This window comes from Terrapene carolina, unplaced genomic scaffold (assembly GCF_002925995.2).
Source record: "Terrapene carolina triunguis isolate 2854851 unplaced genomic scaffold, T_m_triunguis-2.0 Scaffold211, whole genome shotgun sequence".
In the NCBI taxonomy this organism is placed as follows: Eukaryota; Metazoa; Chordata; order Testudines; family Emydidae; genus Terrapene; species Terrapene triunguis.
This window is the reverse complement of record NW_020664562.1, coordinates 14140163-14162849: the sequence shown is the minus strand read 5'-3', so window position 1 is coordinate 14162849 and position 22687 is coordinate 14140163. Positions and strand designations below refer to the sequence as shown.

Sequence of the window (22687 nt, the reverse complement as noted above, 5' to 3'; positions counted from 1 at the left end):
GATGGATGAGATGTTATCTTCCTGGCCCCAAATTACACATTTTAGAAACTACAGCTAAGCTTGGTTACCTAGAGCAATTCTATAAAGAACTACCATTATTGAAGGCTGAGGGAAGTCAGCTATATAGCCATTCTTCACTAATAGATATGACAACTTTCAAGGGCTCTTGGTTTATAAACTTGGCACTCTGATTTGTTTTTCTGCTCTTAAACTGTTGCTAATACCACACCTAAGGGCAGCTGCTCTCCTAACTTGCACAACTTGTTAATGCACATTTTTCACAACTCAGAGTTCTGTCTCTACATTTCAGCTGACAAATTCAAATGTTTGAAACAGACCAGCTAAAAAACTGCTTACTTCGATGAGTTTTGACTTTAGCTAGATCTTCTGCAACTACTTGTACCATTCGTTCTGTAGTTTCCTTCAAAGTGGTTGCAGTCTGTATTGCATGATCCAAAGTAGAGTTTAAAATCTGGTGGACATAAAACATAGTCAAATTGTTGGATAGTTAATATCTACTTTCTCTGATAATACATATGCTTTAAAGATAAATGTTCCCAAACACAAAAAACAGAAGGGGAAGGAATGTTCAACCTGGGATCTAAGTAACATTTTCAACAATTCTACCCTATAGTATTTTGAAAAGTGCTGCAGGTAGGGTTTTAGATTTTTGGTTGTTTTTTTGGCAGGGCAGGTCCTTGTATTCGTTTGTGTGCAGCCTATTCAATAGCCACATATAAAGCTGTGTACCCAAGAAAGCTACGTGGAGTTGGGGAGGAGGATGTGTACTGGAGGGTACCAGGCCTGCTAGATGTCATCCTCTTCCACAACTACAAAGAATCTCTCTTTTAGCATAGAGAAGGGTGGCCCTCAGCCATTAATCAAAATAAGGGGGAGAAATAGTAGAAAGGGCTAATGTAGCCTGCTGATTCAATGGGTGCACTATACTAAACTGAGGGGGCACCAACCACCCACAGCATCACCCTCTGCCCCAGCACCACCACGCTAACCCTGGCCCAGTCTCCGGGGGGTAGGAGGTCACTGGAGAGCAAGCTTGCCCCACAGCAACAGCTCCTGGCCTGCAGGGCCAGACCTGAGTGGTGCTGCGACCCCATGTGCCATGTTGCAACACCCAGAGCAGGGAGCTGGGCAGAGTCCCACGCAACAGAAATTGCCACTATGGAGCAAGCTTGCTTTATAACCCACCACCATGCCTCCCCTCTGCATGGGACTTGGAGAAGTGTATGTTTGGTTGTATGATTTCTGTGTCTGCAAATGCACTCATGAATCCACACTAAAGCCACCTGAAGATATGCACACAATGTAAATTGTAGTAAACAAACATTTGAGAATGAATCTATTCCCTGCTTTGGTTAAAAAAGTATTGTATGATACACCCGCAAATAAGACATTGAGAGAATCTAAAATAATACTTTAGATAGTCCTGCAGTACAAAGGTTAGAAAAGTATATCCTCAAATGACATTTTTAAAGTCTGAAACATCAATTATATTTTGCCAATAAATCTTGATTAAATAAATTCCTCAACTGAACGATAATGAAATTGGTTGTCCATGAGTGGGAACACCTCTCCTCTGACAGGAACTGGAAGAAAAGGACTGGGGAGCTGTGGGCTATTTTGGAAGGAATAGGGACCTAGTTAAGCATCTGACAGTAAGAGAGTTCTTTGAGGAACAGGAAAAAGAAGCAACAACCTGAGGGCTTGTGGGTATCTGGCTCAAGAAGAGAGCCAGATGACAGCCTGACAGTGAGAGCAGGCTGGAGGCAGCAGCTTGGGACTGCGAAGGGCTGGGTGAAAAGCTGAGTAGGAACACAAGCTGTTGATAACAGGGAGCCAGCAGTACCCTGTAGTTAAGAAGCGTGATGCAACTGCATGTACAGACAATGGACAGGACAAGAGAGGTCCTGAATGAGATCAGACAACAACATGACTGAATTCTGGCACCAGGAAAGGGGTGGACTGGAAGGACTAGAACTGAGAAGCCCCTCAGGTTACTCTGATGCTGGAGTCCTGTGTTGGACTGCCTCAGGGCCTGAGTTAGCTAATACTTTATATTTTTTTAAACTGTTTAAGCCATCGCACCCAGAGGATTTCCACACTTCCATAGTGCTAGCCCTAACGTATCCTTTTCCCACTGCATGAGTGTGGCATTTAGGAGACACCTAGGGCTACAGTCTGGTGCATGAAGTGCCTAGAGTGTGACTGCTTCTTAGCTTGTGGTATGTAAAGCATAACAGTCCCAGCTTTAGCCCCTTTACTCTGTGTAAAAGAACCCCTAAAATCCCTGTATCCACCCAAGGGAGGATTCGATTCCCCCAGTGCAGGCGCTGCAGGCAACAGCTGTAAGACTGCTTTCAAAGGATCCTCTCCCAAGTCCTGGTGAAAGGGGCATACTGGGGGAGGGAGAGGTGTGTTGAGGGAGAAGCTCTGTATGTAGCACTGTGGAGATTCTGGGCATTACAGGGAGACTGCTCTGGTTTAGACAGGCCTCCAGGGCTGTCTAAATTACAGTGTAGGCGACAAAGCAGCCCCAGATCAGGAAAGTGTAAAAGTGGCTTAACGCCACCTTCGCCTCCTGTCTACCTAAGCTGCAAGTTCTGTGCTGTGTATTTTAGAGGCATAGCACAGAATTTCACTCCAGCTCTCTGAGTGACTGATGTATCTCAACTCCCTCAATGGCAACCTGCAGCTGGGTCAGTGACAATACTTATGCCTTGTGCTGAAGTTTATTTAGGGAAATATTTGTTTTATTGGAGTAAATGGAACCTACTATTACTGAAGCAAAAAAAAAAAGTTAAGAATAAGCCAGTTTCAACATGACACATTAATAAATAACACACTTTCATATTTAAAAGCCAACAAGACACCTTTAGCACCTCACAAGGCACTGAATGCAAAACAAGTTGGATTATAATCATTAGCCTCTATGGGTGAGATTTCAAAAGTGCTACTGAAAGTCAGTGGGACTTGTTGCTCCCGAGTCAGGTAGACATTTTTTAAAATCACACTCTAAATTCTTACCTTTGTGTCAGTATAACTGGTGTGTCTGTTTCTAATATTGATCATTGATTTACTTCCATAAACCTTCCTGCTGGCTAGGTATTGAGGTGAAAGAATAATTGTATCATGCATCCTTGAGTAGCAGGTTTTGGGAGTCTCTAAGTTGTCTCTAGAAGGTAATACATAAAATATTCACAAAAACATTTTATAGTTACAAAACAAAATGGGTTTAAACAATGTGTGTTCAATGTCTATAACTTTTTAGCATCCTTGCATCATAATTTCAGTAGAGTTCTTCATTTGTTTAATCATAAAATACAACTGCATAGTTAGTGTTACATTTATAACATACATCTTATAGTCACAGACAAACAAACCTTCAGGGAAGGGGCAGGGAATCTGGCATCATCAAATTATCCTCATTAGAATGTTTAGCACTGCCTGCTCTGGAAGCAGGAGAGAAGCCCAAAAAGCTTTTCATTTATTTAATTTCTTTGCCAACCTTCCCTACCTCCGCACACATTGTCAACACTATAAGAACCTGTCCTACTTCATATACTCCAGATATAATTTAATATTAGCAACAAGTAAAAATAGGAAAAAACATTTCTGAGATGGATAAATAGTACTGCAATATCATTATTCCTATACACAACGTCACTGCCAGGCCTGTTATCTGGAATGATAATGACACATTTAGTTAATGAAAAGAGACCTCTTGACTGGATCCTATACTAAAAGAATTAGCTAAATTTCTAGTTCTTCCATGTAATCGAAAAGTTTCAGAAAAAAATCTAGTTAAATCTGTTCAAAATGGCATTTACATTATATATTTTACTTTCATTAGTGACTACTATTCTAATATATAGTACATATTGCATAGGTATGGAGTTGTGCCACTTATGACATTAGTGAATTTGGCCCACACTATATCTTCAATAGTCACATCTTCTGTGGTACTAATTTATATAAAGCTACTGGTAACACTTACTTGTCAGAAAGTCTGTATACAAATTGATCTGGCTGCTTACTTGTACAAACACTATTGGCGGCAATTCTTTTCTTCTGTGAAGAAGCTGAAATTTTGGAGGCCATAATTAAACAAAATATAACAAATATATAGAAAACTATACTTTCTTATATTTAGCACAAATGACAGAATGGGCTGGTTTTTTAAAAGTGTGTGCGCTCAGTTACTATGGCCATCTGCAGTAATGGAACAGACAAATTAGGCATGGAATTACGTGCACACAACGTTAAAAGATCAGAGCCAGTTGTCTGTTTTTAGGTATGTTACCAGAGAGCATCATACAGTCTTGACGCTGTACCTCTTTCGCCCCTATGTATTACAGTTAAATACTAATTGTTCATCAACACAAAGTGGATTTTAACAGTTTACTATTCCACAGCCTTGGCTCTTAGGATCCTTGTGTGACCTGACATTTGCTAACTCCACAGCTCCAGTCAATGGAATCCCTGCAAAAACATCTCCACTGGAAAGGCCCACTCTAGTTCTAATTTTCATTAGAATACCAACAAAAATATCCAAAAGATTTATTTCTTTACTAAATCAATTTAATAATTAAACCCAACATTCTTTAAACATACACTGTGTTGCCAACTTGCATGATTTTATCATGACTGCTGTTTGTCTTAAAGCCCCAGTTGCAGAAGTTTTTTTAATACTTGAGAATCTCAGATTTAATTTAAAAAATTACCTTTCTAGCCCTTATAATTGTGGAGAAAAGAATGAAATTGTGACCTAAGTGCACCCAAAATGCTTCAAAATGAGAAGACAAAAGAATTAAAAATTGTATCGTTTTTTAAAATCTCAAGCTTTTTGTGGGGGGCCTGACTCATAATTTTTAAATATTTGAGGCTGGAAATACTGCATGCAAATGCATCAACATAATCTCTAGGAATAAGCCCTGTACTGCATGATTGCTCAAAAAACCTGATATGAGAAGGATAATAAATCCTGAAAAGGCAAAAGACAAAGGAGGAGGAGGAATGCAGTAAAAAGATGAAATGAAATTGAAGTAAATGGCAGAGAAAGAAGGGGTAAAGATGAAATATCTTGATCTGCCTCTTGTCTTTTTTCCTTGCCTCCTCTCCTCCTGTACCCAACATATTTCATTCATCTCTTCCCACCTTTTATTATGTGTGCTATGTATAAGCTATGGAAGTCAAGCTACTTTCTTTAACAGCTCTCCCTCCCCCATGCTCTATACAGACATTTAAGAGGTCCCCTAAATATCAAACAGGAAAATGGAAAGGAACACCCATATTTTAGCTATAAATAAGTTAATAATGTTCTGAGGTACCCACTAACTGGAAGTCAAGTTAGAAAGGGAAAACAGTCCTAGATTGTTCCTGGTGATCACTGTGCCATTCTTTTCCAATGTACTACACAATTCCAAAGTGCATTTCATTGGTGCTCTATGTACATAGTTTGTGAAGCACTTTGGAACCCTGCATTAAGGATAAAAAATAGCCTAACTCTAGATGCATTTCTCAGACTCCCTGAGTACAATGTTTGCTTCTCATATCATCATTCCAGCAGTGTTTCAAAATGGTGGGCTCTCTTCTTTGCCCTTCCCTCTTTAGCCAAATCCATTTCTTGACCAGATCAGACTTCAGTTTGTTATTGTACATTTCATTATACTATCTATAAACGTGTCTTTAAAAAGTTTGCACATGATCTATAAAGCATAACTGCCAAGCAAAATCTTTTAAACATAATTAAGACCAATAGTCTGGAATCATTTACCAATATTATTCTTGTCAGATTCCCTGCTGCATTTGTTTCTTTGACAACTAGTGCAGAAATTTATATTCCAATCCCTGTATTGTAAGGCTGTTGAGAAAGCATACTGTAATGACAACTTAGCATTATCATAATAAATACATTATTATGATGTAGCACTTACATAACACTTTACATTTCCAAACAACATGTAGAAATATTAGCTAATTTATCAAAAAGAACAAAGAGTACTTGTGGCACCTTAGAGACTAACAAATTTATTTAAGCATAAGCTTTCATGAGCTAAAACCCACTTCATCGGATGCATGCGGTAGAAAATACAGTAGGAAGATATATATATATATACACACACAGAGAACATGAAAAAGTGGGTGTTGCCATACCAACTATAACGAGTGTAATCAGTTAAGGTAGGCTATTGTCAGCAGGAGAAAAAAATCTTTTGTAGTGATAATCAGGATGGCCCATTTCCAACAATTGACAAGAAGGTGTGAGTAACAGTAGGGGGAATAATTCTACTTTGTGTAATGACCCATACACTCCCAGTCTTTTTTCAAGCCTAATTTAATGGTGTCTAGTTTACAAATTAATTCTAATTCAGCAGTTTCTCGAGAAATATAACACTCGTTATAGTTGGTATGGCAACACCCACTTTTTCATGTTCTCTCTGTGTGTGTGTGTATATATATATATATATATCTTCCTACTGTATTTTCCACTGCATGCATCCGATGAAGTGGGCTGTAGCCCACAAAAGCTTATGCCCAAATAAATTTGTTAGTCTCTAAGGTGCCACAAGCAGTGGCGTAGCCAGGTGGAGGGAAGAGGGGGAGCGGGAAAAAAAAGGCGCCACCCACTGCGGCGCTTTTACTGACGGGGCAGCGCTCCAGGTCTTCGGCGGCACCTCGGCGGCGGGACCTTCACTCGCTCCGCAGGTCTTCGGCGGCATTTCGGCGATGAAGCTTCAGTACCGCCGAAGACACCCGGAGCAAGTGAAGGACCCGCCGCCGAAGACCTGGAGCGCCGCCCTGTCAGTAAAAGCGCCGCAGCGGGTGATGCCTTTTTCCCTCCCCGCTCCCGGGTGAGTAAAATTAAAAAGGCGCCACTTGTGCTCGGTGGGGGAGCGGCCGCTGCCCCGCTCCCCCCCTAACTATGCTACTGGCCACAAATACTCCTCGTTCTTTTTGCTGATACAGACTAACACGGCTACCACTCTCAAACCTAGCTAATTTATATTCACTCTGGCCCTGTGAAACAGATAAGTATCATCATTTCCATTGTACAGATGAGGAAACAGGCAGAGATTTAAGAGACTTCAAAGGTTGCTGCGGGTGCTCGACATTTCGGAAAACCAGGCTCTCATTGACTTGCTGAAGTTAACACAAGTCAGTGGCAGAGGTGGCATAAGAACTGAGGAATTTCTGTTCATTTCTCTAGACCACACTGTATAGGGGGCCAACAGGAAACGACTGCTGGCATAGTGGTGGTGCCTGTGACTTCGGCATTTTGAAGAGGTTGGTGGAAAACTGGAAATGTCATCGCTCCCACCAAGTGAAAAATGGACAGTTCCACTGTGGCTGTGGAAGAACTGAGGTGAGGCTAGACTTTGGGTTACTGCTCCTTATGTAGCTTTGGAACTAAATATTTAATTCTTCTTCGAGTGCTGGTCCCTATGTGTATTCCACTCATGGGTCTGTGCCATGTAAAGCTTAGCTTGTGGTTTGTAACCTTTTTGGCAACACACTATACTCACGAGTTGAACTGAGGTTTTTATTTCTACATAAGGTGTAGGACTGAACAAATTCTTTATAATTCCCAAGTTTAAACCAATCTCCGTTTCCCCTATTGCACCTCCATCTGAGACCTGCAAACAAGTGATATAGGTAAAATATTACACTGCAAACAACATTTCCACACAAACATGTTTTTGGAGCTATGAAACCACTATACCTTTGCTTTGTTCTTTTAATCCTGCTCTACGTGATTTATAATTTTTAGTCTTGTGTTCCAGAAATTCATCACTGTGTGACTCATGAAAGGAATCACAGAATGAGATGTCTTCTGAATCACTGCCTAAAAGAAATTGTATCAAAGAGGTCTTACATAAATATTACAGCTCATAAGCTGGGTGCTGTAGCTTTATATCTAGGTACCCACAAAGCTTCGAGTCTTCATTTATTCACTCTAATTTAAGGTTTCGCATGCTAGTAATACATTTTAATATTTTTAGAAGGTCTCTTTCTATAAGTCTATAATATATAACTAAACTATTGTTATATGTAAAGTAAATAAGGTTTTTAAAATGTTTAAGAAGTTTCATTTAAAATTAAATTAAAATGCAGAGCCCCCCAGACCAGTGGCCACGACCCGGGCAGTGTGATTGCCACTGAAATTCAGCTCGCGTGCTGCCTTTGGCACACCTGCCATAGGTTGCCTACCCCTGTACTAGCTGATCCATATAACAGCACTGGTAACAGAGTTAAAGTATTAGTTACCAATATGTATCTAAATGGAAAGGCATCACAGAGAAAAGAGGGGCAAAAGGTATCCCAGAATTCAGGTGGGACAAGCAGCCCACATGTTCTGATCTGAAATCAAACCCAGAAACAGCTCATGCCTTCCAGTTCACACATGGAGTACGCTCACCTTCACAGTACCATCGTCGACCCAGGACAGTGCAGTGGGAGGGTGTGGAGTCAGGGTTGGCTGGAAGAAAGGCTGCCTATTGTCCTTCCTCTGCCCCCAGAGAAGTTAACTTAACTTCTGAGGGAGCTGGGAGCTGCCCTGCCCAATGGGGCACGGGACATCCTTGGCAGTGAGACTCCAATGGAACACTGCTGTTAAGGAGTTGGGGAGGCTGCAAGGGTTGTATGAAGGATCCATAAGGTTTAAGACAGCATTTCCACCCTCCTTCCCATCAGCAGAATGATGGGGAATAATCTGAACAAGGGATGCTGGGCAGAGATTTTCTCATAAAAATCCCCACTCTTTTTCATGGGGGAGGAAATAATCTGGCCCAGAAATTTTGAAACACTTTAGGGGCCAAGTTTTCAAACTACCCTCAGAGATATGCTGAAATTGGGAGTGCACTAGTTAGCATACACAAAAACCTGCAAATGCATGAGCAAAACGGAATTTTGTACACACCAGTGACCTTCTACACATGGAAGTGTCATGGGTGCTTTTTTGAAAGCCTATTTGAAAATGGGGTCCTAGTAGCCTAGCCAGTAAAGTTTGGTAAAAGTCCATTAAGATCTTCATACTCTGAAGGTCTTGTGAGATGACATCAAATTACTATAAGGACTCAATAGTGGTTAAATATACAGTTCTGGCCACTGTATGCAATCTCTACTTACAAAGGTTAGTACCTGACAAATCTAGCTCCACTGCTTTTTCCTGAATGAAGACTGAATACCTTCCACATTTTGACTTTTCACTATCAGTTTTTCTGTCCTCTGTCTTTTTATTTCTACATGTTAAAAACAAAAATAGTACAAGATCTGAATTAAATGTTAACAACTGTATGAAAAGTTTTTGAGCATTAATACCTATGGTATTAATATTGCCAAATTATTAATTCAGGAAAAACAGATTTATTCATCATATGAACTATATCCATACTAAATGGTCTAATCTTGGGAAAAAATCGTATTACACCTTGAATTATAGTATGGATCATGGCATTGAAAGCCAGATTCAGCAGAGCAGTTAAACACGTGTTTAAGTTAAGCATGTGAGTAACCCCACCTCTATTCAGCAAAGCACTTAAGAAATCTTAGGTGTGTGCATTTATATACATGTGCACACATGAACGCAGACAGGCACAATGGTTTGAAGGACACAGTTACTCTAATAACACCCACCGGAATACTTTTGAAGTTTGTTAATGTTTTGATTTGTTTTGGAGCTTAGGGCGATAGTCAGCACATGCTCACCTATTGACAGAACAGGAACAAAGTTCTTTGTTTGCATTTTTTGACCAGTGTATTTTCCATTTGGGATATAGAGCAGCTTCATGTGCATTTGAACAGTTTTCTATCCTTCCACAAAAACAATGATCTGAGGGATGTGCTAAATTGCCTAAAATGATCCGGGGAAAAAAGAAAGAATTGGATAGTGGGTGAATTTTACCAGAGTTATGAAATTATACAAATTATTTAATAAAATGGAATAAAATTATTGAAACGATACAAATTATTAAATAAAAGCATTTTCCTCTTTCTCCTACCTTGCTCTTGCTGCACATTTAGATTAATAATTTTGTGTTCCAAATTGCACATATTGTAAGACTTGGTTTTGGGTGGAGATTTCATTTGCCAAAAGTTTAAACTCCTGAATAAACAAGACAGCATACAGAAGTACTAATATGATAAAAGTAAGTAAAACAACCAAACTTAATGCTGAAGGTCTACACAAATGTATCTTTTTTTACTTGTGTTTGTCACTGTTCAGGCAAGGCCCTTTTTTAATCTGGATGTTGGATTTTGTCTCCAATATTTTTAATATAATTGTAGAACTAATTTATTACTTAACTTTTAGTTACCATGGGTGAAATTCACTTCCATGCAGAAGGCCAACATAAGACCTATGCTCTACTTAAGCCCTCAAAATAATGTTTAAGTGGAACTTAAGTGATGTAATAGGCCTTGTGCTAGTCCTCTGGATAGGGTTGAATTTCACTGAGTGAAATGCTGTCATTGAAGTCACAGGAAGTTTTGCTATTTTTTAGTAGGGTCAAGATTTCATCCTGATTTATTGCCTGTGTAAAATGTAAAAACACAATAATTGTTTCCAACCAGATCTTCCCATGTTCAAAGACAACCAGCTTTACTTTGAATTGAGCCTACCAAAATGCATTAAATTTCAGAGTCCAACAGCAAAACTTGTATCCATGAATGCATACACTCATTTTGGCTGTTTACAAATATTTTTAATCAGCCAAAATACATAAAGCACTTACCCTTTTGGGTTTTCTTGATTAGTGTTACGTTTTTGACTTAATATAAGCTGCCTTTGGGATTCCAGGCCTCCAGGCCCATTGTCTGCCTCAGGTGGAAGGAAGCACTGCTGTACCACAAACCAGAACATAAGATTTTTATACACTTATTCACATTATTGTGTATTTCTCAAGAAAAATCATGTGAGTAACACATATATTTGGATATAATTTTTCCATGGCTTTAGCAATGCTTTTTCTTGCTTTATTATGCACTCACAATTCTAGGCTATATTAAATGGACTGCACAGAGTCTGCACATTATCCCCATTCTATAGTGAGACACAAAGGTGAAATGACTTTGTTAGTGTAGGTTTCAGTGGATCTGGCAAGGATTCATGTTTTTTTCCTTGCAGCCCTAAACAAGCACAAATGATACTATTTAAAATCCAATAGTTGCCTATGCAACTTCTTCCAGAACAGTTCCCCTCAGAATCAAAGCACATTATGAATGCTTCACAAGTTTTGACAGCAACATTCCTAAACCTGAATCATCTTACTTGGCATTTGTACAGCAATGTTCTGATATACTGTAGTACCTCAACAATGACAACAGTTGAGTTGGCTTGTTGTGCAAACTTAACATTGGGACAGTAGAATATAATCTAATATAAATTATCCCATTGGATAAAATAAACAAACAAGTTCATCCAAAAAATTTAATTATGCATGAAAATAGACCTTGTACCATTACATCTGAAGAGAGCTTATTTGCTAGCAGTCCTGCTTTTTCCAGGGGCTCCATTCCTTTTACATAGGCAGATGCATCTCTTTTTTGTAATCCCAATTGGCTAAGGGAAAAGCAATTTTTATTTTAAAATACTGTTTTTTCAAACATATTAAAAACACTGTTTTTTAGCAAGATTATCATCATATGATTCTCCAACAGGGCAGGATTCAACAAAGATATAACACACAGAAATATACTAATACTCTGCTGAGTCACTAAAGAATGGAATAGGTAGTGATTTTGGATACTGGCATACCTTCAACCTGTTTTAAAAAAAATTACTGAAGGGAATAATTGTGCACTGGCAGGATTGTTGGATCGGGTCCCCCAATATGTCTTTTCCATCTTGAATATCTATGGTGACAATTGAGGCCATGCAGTGGCATGATCTAACACTCAGTTAAATTAATGATATTCTTTTGACTTCAGTGGACATTTGATCAGATATGTTCAATAAATGTCTTCATACTTAGTAAGTAATTATAAATCCATTTTAGTAAATGACTTCAACACCTATCAGAAAGTTCAACACTTACATTTTAGGAAAAGGATCACAATTGTCATCTTGTAAAGAAAGCTGACTGGTTTTCTTTGGGATCACATCGATTGCATGACTTCTATTCTCTCCCTCATTCCTTTCATTATTATGAAAATTCACTTCAGTAGCAGACCTTTCTGGAGGATCACTAATGCTTGAAACCACAGAGCTCTGTACAAAGTAACCATATTATAGATAGCATAAAGACATTTACAATAGATTGTCATTTACTGTATTCCCTAAAATCTTGCCTCCTGCAACCCAAGATTTCCTGAATATCTATGCAATTCAGGATTCAAAGGAGGAATCATCAGAATTCATATGATATTTCAAACAATTAGTACAGTTAGAAAGCATTTAGCTTGGTCACATGTAGAACAGTGGGAAACCACCAATTTCCACTTTGCAAGCTATGATCCAGGACTAAACATTATCATTTTCACCAGCTTTCTGTGACACAAAAGAATTTGATCCTTTGAGCCAAACTGAGATTTTTATGAATCTCAATGAAGCAGAAAGTTACCATTTTCATAGCTTTTCTCTATTAAATGGCAGTGATTCACTTGCAAAAACTGCTTTTCAATTTTTGCAAAGATTAGAATATTTTGCTTTTCTGAAAAAAAAATTTCCCCCCCACTGAGACTGGCAATCTTTTCCCCCAACACAGCTGTAATCACATATTTAGGTTTTGATCAACATGGCTAATGAGATATCTTAAAGTTTACATTCAGGAATAAAATACATTACTTTTTTGAATTAACATTCTGCATTGTAGCAAGATATTCACTCTTAGAAACATAAGGGCAAATTCTCTGCTTGGGTATACTTGCGCAACCCTACTGAAATTAATGGGGTTTGCATCAGTGTAACTGAAAGAAGAGTTTGGTCTGTAGATTATAGAACTTGATGAGTTACCTCACGAAGACGAGAACAGGATGAACACACAGATTCACATGGAGTGAGCGAAGGAGATGTAGGAGATGTTGTGAATGAAGATGGACATGGACTACATATATTGTCATCAATTTTCTCTTTGACATCTTCAAGCAGCATACCAAGCCTAAATATTTCCCCCTCCACCTTTCTAAACCCAAATACAAAACACAGAGTTATATAATCAGCCTTTCAATAAACTTCTGGCTTTTTGTATATCACTGCAGTATCAAAGTTGCCGCACTATCCAAAAATAAAACAATACCATTACAAAATTAAATAGATTAAATGAAACCACAGTTAACTGCTGGAATCTATAAAAAGGAAAATAAGGACAACACGGGGAATTACAAACCAGTCAGCTTAACTTCAGTACCCGGAAATATAATAGAGCAAATAATTAAGCAATTTGCAAACACCTAGAAGATAATAAGGTGATAACTAACAGTCAGCATGGATTTGTCAAGAACAAATTGTGTCAAACCAACTTAATAGCTTTCTTTGACAGGGTAACAGGCCTTGTGGATATGGGGGAAGCGGTAGATGTGGTATATCTTGACTTTAGTAAGGCTTTTGATACTATTTCGCATGACTTTCTCACAAAGCAATGGTTCCCAAATGATGGGGCACGCCCCTCAGGGGGGGCAAAGAGGAATGTTTGGGGGGGTGCACTCCCCATGGGAAGCAGGGAGGGAGCGCACCCCAGCTCCACTCCACCCCCAGCTCTGCTCCTGGCCCTGGCCCCAGCCTCAGCCCCCTTGCCCCTGCCCATGTCTGTCCATCCCCCGCTGGGAGCCATGGCCCCGCTCCCGGCCTCGTTCCCGGGGTGTGTGTGTGTGTGTGTGTGTGGACAGAGGTAAAGTGGGCATGACCCTGAAAAGGTTGGGGACAACTGTCATAAACAAACTGGGGAAATACATCCTAGATGGAGCTACTGTAAAGTGGGTGCATAACTGGTTCGAAAACCATTCCCAGAGTGTAGTTATCAGTGGTTCACAGTAAAGCTGGAAATGCATATTGAGTAGGGTCCCACAAGGATCAATTCTGGGTCTGATTCTGTTCACTATCTTCATCAATGATTTAGATAATGGCATAGAGTACACTTATAAAGTCTGCAGAGGATACCAGGCTGTGAGGGGTTGCAAGTACTTTAGATGATAGGATTAAAATTCTAAATGATCTGGACAAACTGGAGAAATAGTCTGAAGTAAATAGGATGAAATTCAATATGGATAAATGCAAAGTACTCCACTTAGGAAGGAACAATCAGTTGCATATATACAAAATGGGAAATGACTGCCCAGGAAGGAGTACTGCGGAAAGGGATCTGGGGGTCATAGTGGATCACAAGCTAAATATGAGTCAACAGAGAAACACTGTTGCCAAGTAAAGCAAACATCATTCTGGGATATATTAGAAGGAGTGTTGTAAGCAAGACACAAGAAGTAATTCTTATGCTCTACTCCGCGCTGATTAGGCCTCAAATGGAGTATTTTGTCCAGTTCTGGGCACCACATTTCAGGAAAGATGTGGATAAATTGGAGAAAGTCCAGAGAAGAGCAACAAAAATAATTAAAGGTCTAGAACAGTGGTCTCCAAAGTGTGGGGTGCGCACCCCATGGGGTGTGCAAGAGGAGCCTTGAGGGGGCGCGGCAGGAGGAGCGTTTTTTTTTTTTTTTGCTTAGGCAGTTCGGGCGGGAGCCAAGCGGGTTTTTTTTTTTTTTTGTTTTGGCAAAAATGGTAGAGCCGGCATGGCAGGGGGAGCGTGCTCAAATTTTTTTTACTGATAGGGGTGCATGATCAAAAAAGTTTGGAGACCACTGGTCTAGAAAACATGACCCATGAGGGAAGATTGAAAAAATTTAGTTTATTTAGTCTGGAGAAGAGAAGACCAAGAGGGGACATGATAACAGTTTTCAAGTACATAAAAGGTTGTTACAAGGAGGAAGGAGAAAAAATTATTCTCCTTAATGGCTGAGGATAGGACAAGAAGCAGTGGGCTTAAATTGAAGAAAGAGCGGTTTAGGTTGGACATTAGGAAAAACTTCCTGTCAGAAACTGAGAATTAATAAGAAGAGTCAGAGAGGCAAAGGCCAAAAAAAAGGCAAGAGAGCCATGAAGTCATCTGTGAGCACAGTGTGACCCTGGGAAAAAATGGAGAGCACTTTTGGGTCTGTTGTCTGAAGAGGCTTTGCTGTAAGCTATGAAACTGCTTCTTTTGTTCTGAGCTCCTCCTGTGTTTGGAGAAGCAGGACTTTGCACATTCATTGTAACTAAACAAGACTGCATCAAAGTGAATACCAGACTCCATCAATTTCTACATCCAACTGGAACATCCTCAGGGCCCCAAAATTTGACTAGCCCCTCAGGTCGAAAATGTGCAACAATATTACTTCTGTACCTCGCAGGGATACTGTGAGGATAAATTAATTAATTACTGCCAGGTGCTCATATACTATGGGCTGGTCTACACTGCCGCGCTAGTTCGGCGGCTGGGGATCGAAGTTCCGAGTTCGATTTATCGCGTCTGGTCTGGACGCGATAAATCGAACCAGGAAGTGATCCCCGTCGACTGCAGTACTCCAGCTCAACGAGAGGAGTACCGCGGAGTCGACGGGGAGCCTGCCTGCCGCGTGTGGACCGCGTCTGAACCGCGGTAAGTTCGAAGTAAGGTATGTAGAATTCAGCTACGTTATTCACGTAGCTGAATTTGCGTACCTTACTTCGACTTGGGGGGTAAGTGTAGACCAAGCGTAAGGGAGCATAGACATACAGACATACTATTTAGCAGGCGTCTCTGACCTGTCGGGATCAAACTCGCCAACACTTATGGATTTGTGATTGTAGTTCTGTAGCTGTAAAAGACGATGCTCCTCCTTAGTGGCTAAATATTTCCGTTCCAATGTGTCAAGGTATCCTTTTAGTTCCTTTAATACCTTCACCAATAAAAGAGATGTAAATAATGAATGACTTTACTATTTAATTGGACAGAACAATTAACAACACTCTGTGGTCCACAGCAGATGTACAAATAGACAGTTAAATTGTGGGGTATTGATTCAGGTCTTTGCTCAAACAAAACTCATAATAACTTCAATGGCAATTTCCCTGAGTAAGGGCTGCCTTCATAAATAGTTTGGTTTAAGATTTTCAAAGGAGTCTAGGGGATTCAGACACATATTGTCAATCTCAAACTTCACCTTGGCCTTTTTCATGCCTATAACTTAATTCTGGAATGGAGGAAAGAGTTTAATTTGTTATTAAATATATCTTTCTGAACAACACTGAAAATTTCACAACAATAAATACAGGTCCAATGCCATTTAAAGCACATTTCAATTCCCTGCAATACATGTGAAAAAAATAATTTACCAGACAGCGATCTTGCAAAGGGAAGGCCTCCTGCATTACACATTTAGAAAATTCTTCCACCTTCAATAGAAAATTGGTAGATTGTATTTGGGATTTTAGATTTCATAAAAAAAAACAAGAGCATCAATATTAAGTAAGTATGGAAACAAATCTCTTTCATATTACTTTAGCTTTCAGTTGCTCTGCCTGCTCCTTTAGCATTTGAGACATCTTTTCTCCTTTTGTTGTATTTTGCATCAAGTTAGGATTTAAACAGTGTACTTCTCCTGCTGAACTGGCTGACGGTAATGATGAAATCATTCTCCCAGATTGTAATCCTATATAACATAATGAAAATAAAGAGTAAAGTACTAACTGGATTTCTGTATACAGCTTTCCAGATTATTATTCCATTAATCCAGGGGACTGGACTAGATGACCTCTCGAGGTCCCTTCCAGTCCTATGATTCTATGATTATGGAACAGAATAACAAAGTGCACAATTATGTAAAATAAGGAACCTCTGTTATTTGTATAACCACTGTAATTTCAACTACCTGAAAAAGATGCTTGGTACAAACCAAGCAGAGGCTGGATAGGAACAGTAAGGGGATGAAATATAGACTCTTCAGAAGCTGCACCCATACATCTTGAGTGAATGGAAAGGTTTGGATTAGGAGAAGCTGAATGAGTATATATCTGTTAAAATATACAAAACAATATTTTAAAATAAAAGAACAGCTTTATATATAAAAATATTCACTTGGAATGCTAAAAGGAAACTATTTTAATACTGTATATCCTTACCGAAGTTGGTTAGAAGGAGTTATTTAAATTACACAAAGAATATGGAATAAATTATTTTTCACTTTTTATTAACATATTGAAAAATTTCAGAATATCTGTGTTTATTTCCCATAAACACACCAACTTATGAACATGTATGTTTCTAGTTGGCCTATTCTCACTGTATGTGTTTTAGACATCTAAAAGTCTCAAGTTACTTTGCCAAATCTATCTTTAGAGAAGTTCTATAAATAGGAACAACAATATAAAAGGTTGTTTAGTAGAATATACGCTTCATATCAGACCCTTAGAGAGAAAATATATTGTACTAAGAAAAAGCTCTCCTAAACAATTTATCTGATTTTATAATATTCTGGTAGATTTACCTTAGGATCAAACCTCAAATGATCAATACGATTCTGAGCCTCAGCATGTTTTGTCAGCAACTTGCATTAATCCAGAAATAATAAAGAAAAAAGTATTAATGTGTTGTAATAAGTCTTCCTTATATACTAAGGCCCTGATCCTACAATGATTTAAGCATGTGCTTAGCTTTACACATGTGAGTAGTCTCAATGACTGAGTCTAAATATGAAAAGTGACCGTTAAGTGATCTATTTACAACCAGAATAAACGAAATCCTAAAATATTGGAACAAATCATTTAAAGGGAATCAGTCAGGTAGCATAGGTGATCCTCAAAGACGTTTATAAATCTTAAAGATCCATTGGCAAAATCACCATTGACGTAAATAGGATCTGGGTAAAACACAATATGAAAACAAACCTTTAATTATTTCTTTAAGATATTAAACATTTCAATTAAAATAATTTTGGCGAGATTTAAACATTTTCCTAGAGTATTAGAAACAACGTTTTGCAAGTATGTGAGAATTAAAAAATGAAATTGACTATAACCAATTTCATAATATTTTGAAGGGAAACTTTTTAAATTATTAATAATTAAGGTATCACTCTATAACATCATAAAATATGTCAGTTTATGGAAGTTATGGACTGAAAGCCCAATCCTACAATCCTTTACTCGTATAAGTAATTCTTAATTAAATTAGTAGAACCACTGACTTCAGTGGAACCACTTGCATATAGGACTACTCATGATAGGCTCTGATGGACTGTCTCTTTCATTTCCCTTGGCATAAATATTTTATTAAATCCAGGACTGATATCTGAAAAGATCTCATTTACCTCTAGCTGTTGTAAAAGTTCAGGAATTCTCATTTCTTCTTCTTGATTCTTTACTTCAACAGAATCAAAATAATTCATAGTTTCTAAAACATTGTTCACAATTGCTGATTTACCAACCAAATTAGGCAAGAATTTGGTTCTTTTAATTATGGGAGCTGATTTATCACTGTTATTTCTTTTTGGTATTTTGACTTTTGGAGCAACTTTAGAGAAGTCAGGAAGACAATAATTAACTTGGCCTTGACCATATTTGAGTTCATGAGATGAACCTGTTCTTTCAAACAAACCTTTTTGGTGACTGTGATTTTTTCTTATGTTTTGGAAATTATTTGTATCTTCATTTTCAGCTATCAACTGTGAATTTTCTTGTATGCAGTCTTTCTCATCACCATAAGAAGTAGCTCTGTCACCTATAACAAATTTATTTTCATCTAGCAAATTTTTATCTTTGTAATCATCTTCAGATATTTCTTCTTGTCTGTTTAAATGATAGTCTTCAAAATGCTCTGCCCATTGTTCTGTTAGTAAAGTGCGCTTGGAGCATTCTGAAATCCTAGTTTTAGTGAGGACAGTTTCATCAACACTTTCAGTAAAGGATGTTTCTGGGATAGTTTCACAATCAATTAATTGGCTTGTGTTTGATAACTCTTCTTTGGAAAAATGACGCAAAAGAACATCAGAAATTTTTGAGTTGGTGAAATGTTCCTTCCTATCTAGGCTGCTAAAAGCTCCAACTGATAATTCTGTCTCCAAAGGCATGCCACTCACAGGAGCTTCTATTGCCATTTCAATCATTATTCCATTTGTTCTTGTGGCGGGTGTATGGTGGCTGAAGACCTTTTCTTGAGATAGCTGTTGTGTTTCATAATTTATTTCTTCTTTTAAACTTCTGTTAATTTCAGAACAGGTCAAATTTAAGAAATTATCAGAAATGTTTTCTACAGAAACACAGGCTTTCAAATTATTTGATTCATTATTGTGATGATAAGTTCTTTCTAGGTCTCCATCATAAGGTAAGTCTTCTTGCTCCTCATCAGTTGCATCCTCAGGATAGTCAAAGTTATCTAATAATATGTTATTCACTTGTTTTTTCAGATGGTCAGGTTGTCTGCTTTGACTAGTCCTAATCTGTATGTCTTGATTATATTCCATTTACATTTCATTGGTCCTCAGCTTTCATGTAGAGCTTTTACTATTGTATGTATCAAATTCTGTAATACATGAGAAAACTAGCTCACATTTAAATATATCTTACAATATATTAAGTAAAAGCATAAGCATATATCTTAGATCTGATCCTGCAGTCCTTCTCCACACAAACTTCCATAGTCTTCTTCAGTGGGAGACACGTACATAAAGGGCCTGATTTTCCTCTCGGTTACACTGGTATAAATCAGGATCAACTCTATTTAAGTCAATAGAGTTACACAAATATCAAATTACTGGGGAAAGGATGTGGCCCACAGTCTATAATACCAGGTTATTTGTCTTTACTAGTTTGTAAACTGCAGTGTTTACAAACTAAATAAAAATGAATAAAGTTAGTAATGGAGCCAAGAACAGTAAAAGCACCTATTTTATGCATAACAAGGGCCAAGATCAGCATAACACGAAGCTGGATTTTTCTACACACAGGGTTAGATTCTGTCCTCACTACAGCAGTAAAGGCATCTTAACCAGCCAACTACTCATATAGCAGCGTTGGGAGAAGGAAGAGCAATCTTCAGATGCTGGAATTACACCTTGCTGGCCACTACCGCCAGCACAACTCAGAGCAGTCTGAGTACAGTGCGGTTTGCTATTGGTCACCTTAAGAAAAATAGCTTTTCTAATGAGCTGGAATTCAAAAATTCCTTTAATTTCACACTGAACACTTCATATGAGAACTTATGTGGTTGCTTTCACTTTTATAGGTATTATTTTATCAGTATTATTTGAGTGCTGCTAGTGTGTTGTACAAACAGGTGCTGGAAAGGAAGAGAGGAAGTTAGGAGCCATCCCCCACCTTTATAGCCTCACATAAGTGTTCTAAATGTGTGAGGCTTATACTTCTCAATCACTTATTTTGAAAGGGTTCTGGGCACATGCCAACTCCTCTATTGACTTCTCAAATCATAAGATGACTCTTTCTCTCCCCTCTCTCAGTGGGACTGGGACTCATCAAGTGATCCTCCCCTCTTCCTCTAGCAGGTTGGCCCTTCCAATTCTAAGGCCAAGCCTGACTATGGGTGGGACTTTTAAAGGTACTCAGTGTTGGCGTACTTTTACTCCAATGGTAAAATTTCCAAGACCTTTGACTATAAACTCTTTTGGCCAAGGACCATCTTTTCATTATATGTGCATATGGAGCCCAGCACAATGGGGACCTAAATCTTAATAAGAGACCCTAACCATTACTGCTATTGTGATACTTTACTAGGAAAGTACTCTTCTACATGCCTCTATAAATAGCAGAATAATGTTGTACACCAAAATAATACAACCCAAAACATATGTCTTCTTCTCCCTTCACACAAGGGACTGTGTTACTGCTGCTTTAAGGAAGGTTTCCAGAGATATTTTGAACCTTTGGGTTCACATATATCATCTATCTGCTAGACACAAAAGACAAATATGGGGAATTAAACAGATAACTTTTCTTTAGACAAAATGAAATTTACTGTGCAATACAATTTCATTTCTCATCCTTCACTTCACAGAGCATAATGCATTTCTCACACAACTGTACTCACGGATGATCCCAACAAAGCCTCTTTCTTTGAATCCATTCCTGTTCTCTTGTACTTTGTCACATAAAGTACTGTAGATTCTTTCAGTACACTACCCAGCAATCTTCTTAGCCTCACAAAGTGAGGAATGATATTGTATAGCTAATTCTCACATCATATATGAAAGCAACATAAACTTCAGCAGAAATAGAAGGAAACTTACTTCAATCATTAAAAATGTTGACTTGAACTGAATTGCTGCAAAAAGTGGACAAAATCTGAAAAAGCTACAGAATAAATACTCCCTAATACCAATTGTAGGTGAATGGTTACATTTCCTAGACCACTGCTAGAGTTATAGTAGATGCTCTGGAAATTTATACCTAGGTAGGTATTAAATTTTACAGTTCTAAATGCTTTAGTCTACACGTGATACAGGTACTCTGTTTCACAGTGGGTGCATTTGGTTACATTGGTTGTAACCCTATCTCTAACACAGCCAGGTGAGTACAAGCGCAGTTTCTCAATAAGTGTAACCATATACCTTGCTATTTAATATTACTGTTCCATTCAGTTATGGTTCAATGGTTTCAAAAAGGCCCCATAACACAGCAAACAAACATTTTCTAGTTCTTGGTGGGGACAGCAAATTAGATATATTGGTTATTCAATGCCATAAATACATTATTTATTTTTGTTTTGTAGATTTCATGTACTTTATATATTAAAATATATAAACTGTTTTTAATTTATATCATCTCATTCTTAGGCCCCAGCCTACAGTGACCCAAGACCAGGAACAAATATTTGTGGGGGTGCCTAGATTAGCATTTATAATAATTTTAATTAGGAGACAAAAAATCTAATTTGGGTAACAGCAGGACCAAAAACTCTAGCCCAGGCAGACTATGGAGGTTTGGAGTCAGCAGCAGGAGGAAAGATGATGAATGTCATAGGGCTAGTCTACACTAGGAATTAACATCAGCATAGCCAGTCTCTCAGTGGGGTGAAAAATCTACACCTATGAGATGTAGCTATGCCAATCTAACCCCTGGTGTAGAAAGCCCTAGGTTAATACACAAATTCTTCCTTCGACCTAACTATCTGCTCTCAGCCCTGGTCTATATTACAAATTTATGTCAGTATAACTATGTCGCTCACGGGCGTGGAAAATCCACACTCTTGAGCGACACAATTATACCAACCTAACTCCCGGTGTAGACAGTGCTATGTCAACAGGAGGGCTTCTCTCCTTGATATAGCTATCGTGTCTCAGGGTGGTGGAGTACCTTTGCCAACAGGAGAAGCTCTCCCCATCTGCAAAGGTAGCATAAGCATCTTCAATGATGCGGCTTTGTCCCTACAGTAGACAACTCCTCAGAGAGGTGGATTAATTTAGGGTGACCAGATGTCCCGATATTTAGGTGTTTGTCCTGTGTCCCGACCGATGTTTGGTCAGGACGCAATTTGTCCCAATATTTCGCACTCTGGTGGGGTTTTTTTTTTGCTTTGCTGGTTGCCCTCCCATGTGTCCCAATATTTTCTTCCTCTCATCTGGTCACCCTAATTAACTGCAGCAACAGAACACCTCCTGTTAGCTAGGGTTACCATATTTGGAGCCTCCTAAAGGAGGACACTCCACGGGGCCC

General features: G+C 38.6%; 1 protein-coding gene across 1 annotated transcript; it reads right to left on the bottom strand.

Annotated features, from left to right (window-relative positions):
• Nucleotides 1-319: 319 nt before the first annotated feature.
• LOC113407376 (protein AKNAD1-like) lies at nt 320-19482 on the bottom strand. The gene is given in 18 exon segments (XM_026655789.1): nt 320-472; nt 3043-3190; nt 4013-4097; nt 5792-5878; nt 7739-7861; nt 9157-9257; nt 9724-9868; nt 10017-10120; nt 10749-10855; nt 11473-11575; nt 12051-12223; nt 12968-13136; nt 15755-15921; nt 16358-16417; nt 16523-16674; nt 16894-17035; nt 17509-17568; nt 18331-19482. Coding segments are annotated over 18 exon segments (3231 nt in total).
• Between the last annotated feature and the right edge of the window lie 3205 nt (nt 19483-22687).